This window comes from Sinocyclocheilus anshuiensis, unplaced genomic scaffold (genome assembly GCF_001515605.1).
Source record: "Sinocyclocheilus anshuiensis isolate Anshui unplaced genomic scaffold, SAMN03320099.WGS_v1.1 scaffold330, whole genome shotgun sequence".
NCBI classification, from domain to species: domain Eukaryota; kingdom Metazoa; phylum Chordata; class Actinopteri; order Cypriniformes; family Cyprinidae; genus Sinocyclocheilus; species Sinocyclocheilus anshuiensis.
Genome location: NW_015547689.1, coordinates 1,593,777 through 1,609,912, shown reverse-complemented (window position 1 = coordinate 1,609,912; position 16,136 = coordinate 1,593,777). Strand labels below are relative to the sequence as shown.

Sequence of the window (16,136 nt, the reverse complement as noted above, 5' to 3'; positions counted from 1 at the left end):
TATATATATATATATATATATATATATCAGTGGCGAGCGGTGACTTTTTTTTTTAAACCGGGTATGCTGAGAGGTAAGATTAAGATCCCCCCTCCTCTTTAGGACACACTCAAAGAGGGATCACAGATGACAAATAAGAAACACCGTGGCAGGTGTCAATTTAAAAGTATGCACATTTCCTACCTTATTTGTAAATGAAATTCATCTCCAATCCTTCTATCGTTTCAGGTTTATCCATAGTTTGGTTTTCCAGGTTTTCCAAGTAAAAACCACCAAATAACATTTACACGTAGTTACGTTATGATACGTAATGGGAGATGGGGGAGATTGCCCCGGTCTATAAGTCTCTCTGCATCAGCTAAATGATTTTTTTATTCCAAGTGAATAGGAGTTAAAACTCCCACGTTGCAACCTTGCAAACAATAATAAAATCAGAGAAGGACTTTAATTGTAAGCGACACGAGCATACGCAAAACAAAGGGAACAATATGATGTTTGTTATTATTAAAATTTTATATAGCCCACGTTTTTATAAACATTTTTTTTTAATTTACCGCTTAAGCAATAACGTTGACAATAACGTATATCTTCAACATACGTTGTATATGACCAAAAATGTAAGAAGATATGTTTATTTTGAATTTTGAAAATTTGCTTTGCTTGAGAAAACAAAAATATACAGTTACAGTGTTTTTTCTTTTTCGAGTTGGTTTGAGAAAACAAAAATATACAGTTACAGTGTTTTTTCTTTTGATTTCATCGAGTTGGTTTTGCATCAAACACAATGTAATTTTTCGCAATCGAGATCTGACAGCAGCAGCACATTTTTCCACTCGGGCGAGCACTTTGCTGACAGCTTACCTCCCGCATTAAATCTGCCGAAGACCAGCAAAGAAAATTACTGCCATTTGGCAAATAAATAATTTTACGTACTTATTCCTAACTCTTTAAGTTTTAAGTTACATTTCAAATGACAAGGGATCAACTTATAATCATGTTTATATGAATAATCCCGTGAACTTATTCTCTCAAATGGCCTGGGTATGCGGAGCATTCGCATTTTATATGGACGGAACGCCACTTATATAAAATTATATCTTTACCTTTGATCAATTTAATGCATCCTTGCTGAATAATACATATTAATTTCTTAAATGTACAGACCCCAAACTTTTGATCAGATTGTATGTTAGAAATATTTAAGAAATATTTTAATTGCTAATATAGGAAGAAGTTTTGAGCTTATCCGTTTTCTTAATCCACGGCAATACCATGGTAATAAATGTACAAGGTACTTCAAAAATACTGTGGTAAATGTCCAGACAAACATGGTATTACCACAATACCAGGATGAGAGTGAGCACTACACATGCAACTTACATATAAGCTATTTCTAACCACGTTAATCTTACCTTGATTAAGGTCTCCAGCAGGTTCTTACAAACTTGCTTCTTATCGCCAATGGTCATGTCCTTCTTTGTCATGAGCACCCGATATCTGCTGAAGAAATCTGGATAGGTCCACCTAAGAAATTACATCAGATGTGATGAGGAAATGAAAAAACACATATTGAATAAACTTGTACTAGTGGTTTGATTTCCATAATTATATAATTTCCAATGATTAGAGAGAAAACATGAGGTTATGCATGTATATATGAAGCACAAAAACTCTTTACTAATGTCTTGCTTGAAAGCATAAGACAAGAGCCCCCATGTCTACCCTGCCTTGAAGCCCTATAAAAGAATCTGCAGATCGTTACCTGGAGGGATACCCGGCGGCACTGATGCGGATAGTCTCGAGAACTCCACATGCTCGCAGTTGCTGAACAGCTCTTCTAGAATCAAACCTACAGAAAGCAAGAGTCAAAGAGTCAGTCAAAGAGTGAGGAATCTTTACAAAAACCAACATAAGAAGATCCTAAACAAGGAACATCTGATCTTGACATTTTTTATGGGTACAAAAGTGAGCATGTCACCCCACGAGAGATTTGGGGTGTTATCTAGACCTACCGGATCTTTCTTTTGAGCATAGAGCACATCTCCCGTGAGAGAGGCATTGGGAGACTGCAGTCCGCTCAGGGACTGGAAGCTATCTGACTCAGAGCTCTGTGACTGTGTGTTCACAACCTTAAGAGCATGTGACTGACAAAACCCTCTCAATTTAGCATCCTTGAAGGGGCTTTTGTGCTCAGAATTTGAAGAGGACACAAACAGAGCAAAACAAGACCCTATCCTTTCTCAGAATTGTGAACTTTACGAGAAAAATAAGCAAATAAATACATTAAACATGATTGTTTGAAATTGAATATAGTGTAACACATTAAAAAGCTGACAAGTACTATATTTCTTTTTATTATAGTATTTGGAACAGACCAGTCAATGTTATGTCAGGTTTCCATTCACCTCAAACATTTAATAGAAAAAGAATTAACAAAAGTGTTAACTCAGCAAGTACTTTGCAGATGGGGGCCACTTCTACTGATTTTCATGTGAGAAAACCAGGTTTAATTATATTTTATATAACCTTTTCGGCTAATTCTCAGAGGAGCGTTGATGTCTGATTGTTGGAGGAAACTTAGGGTGCAGTTGAGGTCGATCAAATGTCTCTGTACCAGCATGACTCTAATGTTCTCTGGCAGCTTAAATGAATTAGCTATACCTCTCTATTTATAGGCAAGATAAACTAAGTACTAATGGATGAATAAAACTTACACAAAGGATTCCTTATAATCATTGGGTTTAATGCAGCGCACATAATGAGGGGTGGTAGCATTCAGCGTTTCCATCAGAAGATGTAGAGAGTTCCTGAACTGTGAAAGAAAGTTTTTATTTCATCATTATGTTAATCACCTCATCTTCATAATAAGTTGATCGCCAGTTGATCTACTGTCAAGCACAAATATGGACCTAAAACTGGCCTCTGACACTAAGCCTCACCTGGGTGCCCACACTTTTTCTGTGCTCACGGTTGTGGCCTTTTGGAACTGGTTTGGCAGCCCGGACATTGATCTTGGCGTTCTTGCTGGTGGCTGAGGGAGGACCAGAGTCTTTACCATCGTGGAAGAGATCTGCAACCAGCTGGAACTGTACAAAAAAAAACAAAAAACACACACACAGAAAACACAACAGTTTTTCAGGAAAGAAAGAAAATATTTTGTAGAGACACAAGAATACATTTGATAATAAGTGTCACATGAAGAAATCTTGACTGCTTTAAGCTATCCAGTAATTTTACAGATGCATCACATCTTACATAAGAGGCATAAGAAACCCAGATGTTTTTTTTATTCCAGCTAGACTAAAATTTGCATAAAATTTGTATTCAACTCCAGCAGCACTTCAAAGCACACTTGGAATCCCTTTAAAATCCACTCCCTAAGCATCCACCACAAGGCAGGTACACAGTGTTTCAATGAATCCTTAATACCATGATCCTGCCAAGATTCAGGGCTCTAAGATGGAATACAGATGACATCATTAAACTGCAGTCACTGTAAGTCTGACACTGTAGGATGACATTGATAAACAGAGATGATGGACCAGAGACTAAATACAAATTAAAGGTGCAGACAGCAATGGTATCCCGAGTTGCACAGGGTTGTAAAAAGTACTGGGAAATTACATTTAAGTTAAAATTTACATTTAAATAATTTGTTTTAAATTAAACAAAAAATTACAGTTTTACACTGAAAAGGATTTCATTGGCTGTTTTAAACCAGTACGACAGAAAAAATATAGTATACTTTTAAATGAATAGTTCACCCCAGAATGAAAACTTTTATTTACCCTCAGTTCATCCAAAAAAATAGATGAGTTCGTTTTTTAATCGGAACAGATTTGGAGACATTTAACATTACTTTAAACAAATTTTTGACAGATTTTGGGGATGAGTTTTTTTTTCACTGGAGGAAGTTTTATTTTGATGTATGGACTCGTATTTTGTCCAGAAACAACGGTTTAAAGTTAAAACATCTTAATGATGGATTTGTTTCTTACAAACATGTAGCTTTTCACTTCACAAGATATTAATTGATGGACTGGAGTATTGTGGATTACTTGTGGATTATTGTGATGCTTTTATCAGCTGTTTGAACTCTCATTCTGACGGCACCCATTCACTGCAAAGGATCCATTGGTGAGCAAGTGATGTAATGTTACATTTCTCCAAAGCTATTCTGATGAAGAAACAAACTCATCTACATCTTTGATGGCCCGAGGGTGAGTAAATTTTCAACTATTTTCATTTTTGGCCAAACCATTCTTATAAGGACATATATGCTTGAAATAAGTTTTTTAGTAAAAGTCCAAGTATTAAGTTTCAAAAGTAGCCAAGTAGTAATAATAATAATAGTAGTAGCAGCAGCAGTCATACTTGGCTTTTAAGTGCTGATCAGTGGTAGATCTAATAAAAAAGTAAGACATCACTTAGACTATTTATTAAATCAGTAAAAGATCATGTTAAATTATTTGTGTGCAACCTAATTAATATGCATGAGCTATGCCTTCACCATTTGATCTGTGAAACCCCACGACATTTTAAACCACAATGAAGGCCCTGCATGAAATGCCTTGCTGAGCATTGTTGATATCCTGAAGAGAACATAGCTCTGAAACATATTTAAAGTAAAAGCAAACTTCAGACAGCAGTGCTGAAAACTGTTATCACTTGAGACAAACTGATGTTTAAATTACACTTCTTCCACAGGGACATCTCATTACAAGAGTCCTAGTGAAAGTTTCATTTTAAACTCGACAGCATTTCAACACTGCCCTGCAGAGAAGGTCTTTAACTTGTAGACAATGATGTGCTGCTGTCTGCAAATGAACATAGCTCAGATTCCAGTGAATTTTGTTGCCAAGAAACCTCAGGACAAAACACTACGAGAGAGATCAGTATTGACAAAGACAATGGATATACTATTAAATCTCAGTTAAGATGGATCCGGCTGTTCGAGTGATTCAGTGCTAGGTGTGGACAAGGTCAGGCCTATGTTTGCCTGAGAACTTGAAGTCAATTAACTGATTAAACAGGCCAGAGAGCAAAACATGAGCTAAAGAGTGATTCCAATCACGCAGACATGAGGAAGCGTGAAGTATAAACAGAGGCTCAGCTGGATGGGGATGGATTTTTTTTTAAAACATAACATTTTATTCTTACCAAAAATACCCAGTGCTCACCTGACTGGCCTTGAGGATGTTTATCTGCTCCTCATAAACAGTGTCTCTGTTCTTCTCCAGGAAGCCGTCACACTGATATTCAACCTGTCAGGGGTGACATAATGTCACAAGTGTGACTTGTACATCAGTACCACACTAAAAATAACATGCTACATAATTTTTGTGCCCCCAAACTGGCATGAAGAAGAATCAGCTATTTTTATTGCATTCATCATGCATTATTAACCAAATCATTTGTGTTGTGTAACACAATTTCACACAAGTTGGGTTTCAGTGAGCAGGTTTGTAAAGAGTTAAGCTATTCTCGTCCTAAAAACCCAGATGTGCATCACAAATTGCTCATTTCTACAAAAAGTATTTACGTCATGTCAAGTTCAGTCCAGGCAAACAAAATCTGTTGAAGGGTTAAAAATAGGGATGCACCGAAATCAAAATTCTTGGCCGAAGCCGAACAAAATTAAACACTGGGCCGAAGGCCGAATACTGAATACGTTTTTTCGAGTTTTTTCCCCCCATGTATTTTGCCAATTTTTTTTTCACCATTGCATAAATTAAAAAGCCAAAATGTGCTTTTTACCGTTTTGTCTTGCTTTTCAAAGAAAAATAAATAAATTATAAAAAAACAATTTAAAAATATTTAACACTGAACATTTTTAACATTCTAGCAGACACTTTACCAACAAAGCACAATTTAACTTAAAATTAATAAGTTAGTAAAATAATAATTTTTGGCCATCAGACCCCCTTTCTTGAATCAGGCATGTATTTTTATTTATTTTTTATTTTTTTACTGTACAATTAAAAGCAGTCTTGCTGAGAAGAGACTTCTTTTAAAACACTAGAAAATATCACAGATCCTAATTTGAACACTATGTGTGAATGTTATAGTAAATGTATTAAAACAGAGCTGTTGTAATGAACACCGAAAGAGCTTTTTTTGCTATTTTCGGCCGAATAATTTCGGTTGCCGAACATTCGGTGCATCCCTAGTTAAAAATGAAAATGGTTTAGTAAAGAGCCTACTTTATTTGTAAAAGAGTTTCAGGAAGTTAAGGATGATGCTTTTGGTGATATCATGATATCCCAGCAGCATCCTGAGCCCTATAGTGCACTTAATATAAGCTGAACCCACCTTATCTGCAAAGTGGACCACAATGAATGACCTGTTGGACATCCTGGGCTTTTCGAAATGCCCACTGTTTGAATGCTTGCTGTACAGCTTCTGCGCCCAGTTTTGATCTGTTCCTTTAGGCACCTGTCAGATGCAGTAAAGAAAAAAATACTTTGAACTGCAGGAAACTGAAAACATTATTTGGGTTACCTGTAGCAGAAATAGCATGATCAACCTTTTGAAGCTGCTCTGATTCATACTCAAAAACTTCAAAGAGCAGAGGTGTTTAAAACTAAATGAGACACTCTGTTCGGAGACCTGTTTAGGCAACATCCCTCTCAAATTCTCTTTATCATATTCTCAACAACTGTTTTTGCCTCTGCTCGTGACTCACCTTACACTCTTCATCAAGAAGGTCCAGAATACCAAGCTTGGCTTCAATGAGGTCAATGCACGGCTGGTTATCATAGAAATCTATAAGCGTCCAGGGGATCTGCTCCTTCATATACTCTTCTTGCTCCAGTTTAAACACATGCTGAGGGGTATATGATGTGCATGTATTAGGTAAATGCATCAAATACATTCAATTTGAAACTTAATACAGCCAAGAGTCATGACAAAAACACACAGGTCATTCCTGTCATGCAGAACATTTTCTAACTTTTTAAAAATTATTACGCTTTTGCATTTCTATACCGTATGATCTATACATTTCTAAACGCAATTCTAAAATGTAAATGCAATTCTAAATTCTAAAATGTCCTGGAAGATGATATCACGCAACTGGCTTTTGTTATTCAAACTAATAATATAAAAGACTAATAGGATAGAAAGTAGTACTGAAAGCCGTTGAAAAGAAAAAAACAAACTGATTAGATAGTGATAATGAAAGCTGTTGAAAAGAAAAACTATAAACTGGTTATCAATTAAAACAATATTCCTGAGAAAACTAGTTTCATTATGAATTATTCTTTAAGACATGTCCAGGTTTTTTATTGTAGATGTGCACAGCACTTAAGAACAAACCAAAATATTAAAATTATTCATTCATTTTTTATTTTTAAAAATGGTTTCATTATTTAAAATATATATATTATTTAAAACGAGTTATTATTAAAATAAAACAAAATCATTTTTTATTTCATTTTGAAATAATTATAATTATTATTATAATACTTCATCTAATATATTAATACTTATAAGATAGTATACGTCTAAATGCTGCATATGAGTGACAGAGAAGTTGAAATTAAATGAGATGTTCTGTTCAGAATTCTGTTGTGAAAAATCTTTAAATTATTGTTCAATATTTTAAAAATATTATTATTATTATTATTAAGCAATAATATTTAAAAATATTAAAATGAAAAACATTTACTATTAAAATAAAACTGTGATTTTTTTTTTTACCTTAAAAAATGTAGAATATATTTTATTATAACTATAATATTTTATCCAATATATTAAGACATTTAAGATAAGAGTATATATATCTAAATACTGCATAGCATGAGTAACACCAAAGACACTAAACATATGGATCTACTGATAATTTATTACTGACCGAGTTGAACTGTTGCTGTAGTTTCTCATTGGCGTAGTTAATACAGAACTGCTCAAAGCTGTTTATCTCGAACGTTTCAAACCTGTTGGGAGGTGAAGACATGTCAACAAAATCAATAAGATTTCCCTGAAAACAAACTCAACACTTCTCTCTGCATCCTTTAGCTTGGCACTTCTCTGCTTCTTTACTATAACGCTGATCAATAAGTTCCCCTCTTTGAGGAAGTAATTAGTCCCATGGTCAGAAAGGCTTACAGTAATTGCTGACTCTAAAAACTCAATGAGGTTTCTGCAAAGGGAAGGTCAAAACATAAGACATATTACTCTACTGTATATAAGAACCCGAAGAACTAAATTTCTAAATCTTTACTTGCATGACCTCTTATAATCACAAGCATTACCCGTAGATATCCAGCACACCGATGAAGGAGTGCTGTTTGGTGGAGGTGTGCAAGGCCTTATTGATGTGCTCCACGATCCAGTCAAAGAGATGGGCGTAAATGTGTTTGGCCAGGGCATCTCGGGCATTGACCGCCTGGGCATGCGACATGTTCTTCACGTAGGTCTCGGCGGTGGTCACCAGCTTCCTGCGGCACAGCCAGTGCTCCATTTGCTCCTGCTCTATACCCAGCAGCCGACAGAAATGATGCAAATGAGTGTCGTCCCTCTGCAGGTGCAAAAAAAGATTGCAATTGTTTAGGCAAGTGAAGGATAGTCAGCTAATGTGCTAAAATAAATAACATACAGTAAGACACACTATTTGTTGTGCACTTACATTGATATGGCAGGATTCTCCATCTCTCTCTGACACAATCCCCACGTTCCCCAGGTGCAAGATGGAGGCAATTATCTTAAAGATGCTCATTTGATGGATCTCCTTCACACCTGCACAACACACAGTATCACCATGATAAATATTAAATATGCTTGCTACTCGATATGTCTTGTTGCAAAGCCTTGGTTAAAGACATGTTTATTGCTGTAGTTCTCACCAAGCATTGTAAGAGCCTCTCTTGTCTTCACAAGGTCCTCAGCGTCATTCACTCCTTCAATAAAAATGTTCTCACCAAGAGACGTGTAGGTAAAGTCTTCTGCGCTGGCTAAAATAAGAGGGTGAATGGACAATTTGCATTTTAGTAAGACTTAAAGATTGTCAGTAGTAGCATTATGATCAAAATCAGGTACATTGCCGTTCAATAGTTTGGAGAATCCTGAAAAGAATGCATCACTGTTTCCACTAAAACATTAAGCTGCACAACTGTTGATAATAAGAAAAAAATGTTTCTTGAGCATCAAATCAGCACATTAGAATGACATGTGACACTAAACGCTGGAGCAAAGGATGGCAAAAACTCAGCTTTGCAATCACAGGAATAAATTACATTTTAAAATACATTAAAATAGAAAACTATAATTTTAAATAGTAATTATATTTCAAAATATTACTGTTTTTGCTGTATTTCTGAACTTAAGACACTCTTCAAAAATGGAACTTCTGAACAGTGGTGTATTATATTAATTTCATATCACTGCAATGGTATCAAAAATATATTCAACTAAAAATATTTTTTACATCAAATTAAAATTTTCATTACTCAAAAATAAAGCAGTTGGGTATGCTGCAAGAGTATAAAAGATGTGTGGCCACTGGTGCTCATTGGATATGAGAGGCACTTATCAAATGAAACAATATGCACTCATGTGGTTGAAAGGTAAAAAGCCTAAGCCTACATTTTAATTTGCATATGAGTATTTAATGAGAAAAAAATGAAAAAACTTCAAGACATTGCATTCATCTGACAGATAAGCTGCATCATGAGCTCAGACATTTTTTTAGCATCTCATGCCATGAAGACCACATTTTAAGACCAATTCGTGAGACATTTCTGCCATCAAACAGCATATACCATCATACTGCCCAGCCAGTCAATGGCAAATAAAAACACTTGGATTTCAGAAATTCAGGAAGTAACCAAACCAGTCATTGAGTTCATTGGGCCACTTACTCAAGGAAAGATCTTTAAACTCTGACAGAGAGGATGAAGCACAGAGCTGGTAGAAGATGTGATAGTTCCTCTCGTCCTCAGCCTGCAAAAATAAAGTGTTGTTCAGTACATGGAAAAGCACAAGGGGCTGCAATAAAATAGTCCTTAAATCGTCCTTCCTACATGAGACGGACCTGAAATACTACTCTGGACTTCTCAAGCAGATATGTTCGCATGTTGGCACCAATGATGTAATATCTCCTATCGAAGCCGATCTGGATGTATTTCCCGAAGCGGCTGCTGTTGTCATTGCGGGTGGTTTTTGCATTCCCAATGGCCTGCACAGAAGGAAAAAAAGAGTGTTAATTATGGTTGAGTCACTCTTTTCTTGGTTTAATATGAAAAAAGAAGCCATCAAATTACTATGGTTGATGCATAATGGAACACAAAAAGGGTGGAGAGAGAATTTCACAACAGAGGTTGCAAAGCGATTGAGGAGGTGTAAACCTAAAATCCTGTTTGCAGCATCATGTAGAATGAGTAATTACTGTGATTTTGGATTATTCGTTTGTCTGAGCTGGGGTGTTGTGAGTCACGTGTAGTATTAGGATGGTTTATCTCTAGGTTTGCATCCTAAGTGGCCCTTCTATCACCAATGCTCATTTCTGCAGTAATGATATCTCTAAATTGACTGTGAGATTTGGCCACTCTCGTTGGCACTCAGATTATCTTCCTGAAGGGCACAAGTGCGTGCTTCGCTCTTATCTGTTCAAACAGGCCTGCCGATTCTTGAGTTTAAGTGTGGCAATGAATGCGATAAGACGGAGTGATGAGTGAAGTGAGGGCACCTTTACAGCTGCTGCACACATGATGGAAGTACTTGGTGGCACACGTTTATTAGATTAAACACAAATTATTTTGGTAATGTGTCCTATGTCATAACATACCTCCATGATGGGGCTGGAGGCCAGTACTTTCTCTTCGACGCTGGTGTCATTCGCTGAACCTCCCACTGTGGCGAAGAAGCGCATGGCGTACTTTGCGGAAACCGTTTTACCGGCTCCAGACTCGCCACTCACGATTATCGACTGGTTCTTTTCATCTCTGCAGATGAAAGTTCAGGTTTACATGTGTGAAGACAGCGTCCCTATGAATATCTGAGATGATATGCATGATAAAGGAAATCCATTGTAAATCCATTGTCGATATAAAGCACATTCAACTAATAAGGCTGTGTTTACAGAATTGAGAGGTATATGAAACATATTCACGTTACATGTATTCTGCATGATGCCTGATATAATTTGACCCTCTAATAAAAGAGAGTCAACAAGCAGGGCCAAAATTCCCTGAAAAATGTGATAATCAAATAATTCAGATTGATAATTAGAATAATTTATAGAAAATGTATCTATATTAAAATGGACACAGCAACATAATTTGAATAAATAGAATTAAGTTAAATTTCAAATAATGTAGCTGAATATAACAGCAGCTAAAGATGTCAAGCAAATACTTAACAAAATATATCAAAATATACATTCTAGACCAGGGCTGTCCAAACTCGATCCTGGAGGGCCGGTGTCCTGCGGAGTTTAGCTCCAACTTGCCTCAACACACCTGACTGTAAGTTTCTATGCCTAGTAAGAGCTTCATTAGCTGGTTCAGGCGTTTTTAATTAGGGTTGAAGCTAAACTCTGCAGGACACCGGCCCTCCAGGACCGAGTTTGGACAGCCCTGTTCTAGACATTAACAACATTTATATTTATTTTAAATTATTAAATGTTATATAAAATTACATGGATCAGGAACATTTTGCAGTGCATAGCAAAAAACAGGTGTGTGGGAAAGAAGACAAATAAAGAGGCAAAAGCCTCAGAGTGCCATCTGAAATGTTCTTCTAAAATTAGCATTTTTATCAGGCTCCTATGTTTAAGTTCAGCAATTGTACTTTAATGGCAATGTACAGGTCCTTTTCTATGCCATTAAAGTGAAATAAATAAAGATAAATAGGAGCCTGATAAAAAAAGTTCATTTTAGATGAAAATTTTAGATGGCACTTGGAGGCTTTTGCATCTGAACTCTTCAAATGCAGTTAAAATCTTCCAATCTAAAGTTCTAAACCACACCGGTTGCTGCCGTTTGGTCTATATGCACTAGACACACACACTTGTCCCAGGAGAGCTACCTCAGGAAAACCTAAACGCAGCGGAGTGCCACTCTGACACACTCTTAAATAATTGACTCGTCTATTCAGTGTTACTGACGTGTAAAACCTATCAAATGCATAGTCTGACCACAAGCCTTGCCTCGTCTTTCCCTCCTTCGCCTGAGCTTATTTTAGGACTTCAGCATTACACAAGTCATTAGTAAGTCATGATGTCTCAGTGTGGGATGTTTAGCTCCAGCTTAAACCTGATGTGCAAATGGCTCTGATGATTCAAGCAACAAAAACCCCCACTTGTAAATACAAAGGTTCGAAGAATGATGCTGCGTGCACTGTGATTATCTGCCCACTCTACCCATTATTGAGTCAAGCTGAACTTTCAGATTACTCACAGCTTTCAAAGAACATGATGATGTCATTTCCTGTTTACAGCCAGTGGAAATCACTGATCTGAAGCCTGAACTCTTTATCACAAAACAACAACCCAGATAGCACACACGTACGTCTGCAAGATATCTGTTAAAGATCACTTCTTCTGTAAAGCATCTGCTGTGTACAAAGATCAGATAGACGTCTTTAAGATGCCAGTTTTACATACATTCGAAATCATAAACATCTTCTAAACGTCTATTTGACGTCTAATAGGAAACGTCCTATAGACATATTGCAGATGAGCAAACACTCTAAAAAATACGTCTTGTAGATGTAAATGCAGACGTTAGACATCTCTATGATGTACGTGTGTCATCAAGGAAAGCTTAACAAACAGCTTCAACATTCACTTGATGCTAACAACTTCTTAAACTCTACTCGAGAAATGCTTGTTCCAAGAATCCAGAATGGCTTTTACCAAAAAGAGTTCTCTAAGATCAAAAGAGCAGCATTTATTTGAAACTGAAAGCTTTTGTAACATTCAGAAAAGCACTGTACATTTTTAGCTTTGTTGACGTGTTTTGAGGGTGTGGTTTTGAAGAGAGGGGGGGGTGTTTAATATTGTAAGGCTATGAAAAAATGATCACAAACCTGGCCATCTGTTTGTATGCTTCCTCTGCCACAGCAAATATATGAGGGTCCATGTCCCCCATGTTCTGGCCGCTGTATGCATTGATGACTTCTTCTCCATAGATCTGAAGCTGCTCATACGGGTTGATGGCCACCAGAACAATCCCTACGGAGAGAGATTTACATGGCTTTACCCCTACAACTGTACTGCATAAATTAAATCAGACAAAGTCTTGATGATACAGATAAAATAAATAAGTGAATTAAATATTTGGAGACTCTAATCATGGAATGATGTCACAGGAAGCAAAATGATGTTAATGCATGATGTTTCATTCTCAAAGAGACAACACAATCAGACACATGTCTGTGAAAGTAAAAAGAAACAAACATAAAAGAGGAATTATGAGGCAATGGGCATTGTTGTGACCTGACAGAGACAATAATGGGAATCATTCAGTCATTACAAAGCACAACAGACGGAACCAACAATAAAACAAGACAAACAACAGCTGGGCGGTCTTTAGACATTAAATATCTGTGAGACTGTGTGACAATGTGTATATAAAACAACAGATACACTCTTTCTGATTGCCTGAGAGGTCACGTCATCCAGTGTTAGGATTCAAATATACATTACATAATATGTGTCTTTTTTTCAGAAGAATTTCTCAGTAGAAACAAACACACCCTCAAATAAGACGCAATCCTAAAATGCCACAACCTATTAACAAGGGCATGCTGTCATAGGGACAGAGTAACCGATAGAAACACTGAATGTAATGAGTGTTGACTAAACGACTAAAGACGCTGTCTTTGTTCCTCTCCGGTAAAGCATGTTGACCCTGGATTCGCAATTACAACATTTACTGCTGGTGAGGAGTATTTGCAAGATACTCTTCTGTAAAAAGAAATATCTAATTTTTCTTTCCTTTTTATTCTTTTTAATAATTCAACCGTTTATTTCTTATCCTTTCCTTACTAATTTTTTGTAATTTTATTAAAATGTATATTATATTTAATTTAACTTTTATGTTAAATTTTATTAAAATTTTAACAATTGAATTTTAATTAAATTGTATTTAAATGTTATGAAATTATCCTAAATAAACTAGCCTTGATAGAAAATGAGACAGAGCCTACAAAAAATTGCTTAAATTAAATTTACTTGAAATGTATTTACTTACAATTCCTGAAAATAAAATGTTTCTCACTTTTGGATTTTAGAGCTACCACAAATGAAGGACACTTCCAATAACCAGCCATGTAAAGAGAGTTATCAAGTGATGATCATAACTGGACAAATGTCAGGTCATTTAAACACAAATTAATACAAATAATATATAAAATTACCAATATATTTGCCAACATATCAGAGACTTACCGCAGTATGTGTAAATGTGATTGGACTCGAGGAAGCGGACCTTGAGGTTGTGGAGCACAGCAGGCTCGTGGAGGTAGCTGAGAGCCGTGAGGTCATTCTCTCCTACCAGAATATCAGGATTCCGAAGAAATGGAAGTGGATTGTCTTTGGGACCAATTGAATATTCTAACGTCTAGGAATAGCGACAGAAATGCAAATTAAGTAGAAACAGTAGATTAGAAATTGATTGGATTCAAACCACAATGTCAATTAACTCCATGGGGTGCCAGAGTCAAAAAGTGTCTTTTGGTAGACTGAGTGTTGTTAATGCATACACAAGAGCTTCATTAAGTCATGCTGATCTTTATTTCATCTACTGGTTTATTCAGGTGTCCCTTGGTTGGGTATCGATTGGGTTTTTTACGATACCGGTGCCAAATCGATACTTTTAAAACGGTACGAGTGCCTAAACGGTGCCTGAACCGATACTTTAAAAAAAAAAGAGCCACGAAAAAAAACGATGGATAACATTAAAGAACATTACAAATATTTAAAATAAATATACATAGCATTCACATGCTCCTCGGATGCTCTCATTTCCCGAGTCGTGCTTCCCTTACTCTAAGGCTAATAAATGTACTTCACGATCTGGATCATTATTTAATACAAAACAATATTTAATACAAAACCACACATAATGTTTCTACTGTATCTCTGTCAATCACTCTGATATTTAGTGCTGTCTGTCACTGTCCTTAATTAGTTATGTGAATGGCTGTATGGTACGCCACATGTAATATGTTTTATAATAAATATTAAATTTTCAAATGAAAATAGCAACATGATCATTTTGTAAAGTATGCGTTCAAATGTGTTAAAGGGGTAGTTCACCCAAAAATGAAAATTTTATGTTTATCCGCTTACCCCCAGGGCATCCAAGATGTAGGTGACTGTTTCTTCAGTAGAACACATATGATGATTTTTAACTCCAGCCGTTGCAGTCTATCAGTCGTATAAAGCATGGCAATGGCAACAAAATCTATGAGAGTAAAAAAAACATGCACAGACAAATCCAAATTAAACCCTGCGGCTCGTGACGACACATTGATGTCCTAAGACACGAAACGATCGGTTTGTGCCAGAATCCGAACAGTATTTATATAATTTTTTACCTCTAATACACCACTATGTCCAACTGTCTTTGTGCGCGCACACGGCATCCGGTGCGTGAGGTGTGTACGCGCTCTGGCGTAGTTTACGCTAGCGCCGGAAGTGATCTCTCGCGCGTATACGTCATTCATTGTTTACACAGTGCACAGTCATTGTAGGTAGGACGGCTAATCAAAATGGTACTTACTTGAGCTTATCCGGATTGTTCAAACCGACTTAAAACTAAAAGATTACTTTCTCGCGCGAACTCATTCGGGAGTGGTGACTTTCCACGTATTCCCAACTTCTGAGCCTGCTCGCCTGAAGTTATGGTTGATTGCTCTTCGGCTGGATATCAACACACACCATAACGTAAACTACGCCAGAGCACGTACACACCTCACGCACCGGATGCCGTGCGCTCGCCCAAAGACAGTTGGACATAGTGGTGTATTAGAGGTAAAAAAAAATGATATAAATACTGTTCAGTTTCTGGCACAAACCGATCGTTTCGTGTCTTAGGACATCAATGTGTCGTCACGAGCCGCAGGGTTTAATTTGGATTTGTCTGTGCATGTTTTTTTTACTCTCATAGATTTTGTTACCATTGCCATGC

At 36.5% G+C, this 16,136-nt stretch overlaps 1 protein-coding gene across 3 annotated transcripts in view; it reads right to left on the bottom strand.

Annotated features, from left to right (window-relative positions):
* Positions 1-16,136, bottom strand: part of myo5b (myosin VB) — a 61,688-nt gene that overhangs the window by 17,888 nt on the left and 27,664 nt on the right. For all 3 annotated transcript variants that reach the window (XM_016506201.1, XM_016506200.1, XM_016506202.1), the window contains exons 3-18: positions 14,393-14,564; positions 13,030-13,174; positions 10,787-10,943; positions 10,034-10,177; positions 9,861-9,942; positions 8,847-8,954; positions 8,630-8,739; positions 8,256-8,521; positions 7,856-7,937; positions 6,686-6,826; positions 6,313-6,435; positions 5,181-5,264; positions 2,940-3,086; positions 2,715-2,812; positions 1,763-1,849; positions 1,413-1,524 (exon numbers count right to left, since the gene is read on the bottom strand). In XM_016506201.1, the coding sequence (XP_016361687.1) occupies positions 1,413-1,524; positions 1,763-1,849; positions 2,715-2,812; positions 2,940-3,086; positions 5,181-5,264; positions 6,313-6,435; positions 6,686-6,826; positions 7,856-7,937; positions 8,256-8,521; positions 8,630-8,739; positions 8,847-8,954; positions 9,861-9,942; positions 10,034-10,177; positions 10,787-10,943; positions 13,030-13,174; positions 14,393-14,564 (2,058 nt within the window). The remainder of the gene's footprint in view (positions 1-1,412; positions 1,525-1,762; positions 1,850-2,714; positions 2,813-2,939; positions 3,087-5,180; positions 5,265-6,312; positions 6,436-6,685; positions 6,827-7,855; positions 7,938-8,255; positions 8,522-8,629; positions 8,740-8,846; positions 8,955-9,860; positions 9,943-10,033; positions 10,178-10,786; positions 10,944-13,029; positions 13,175-14,392; positions 14,565-16,136) is intronic.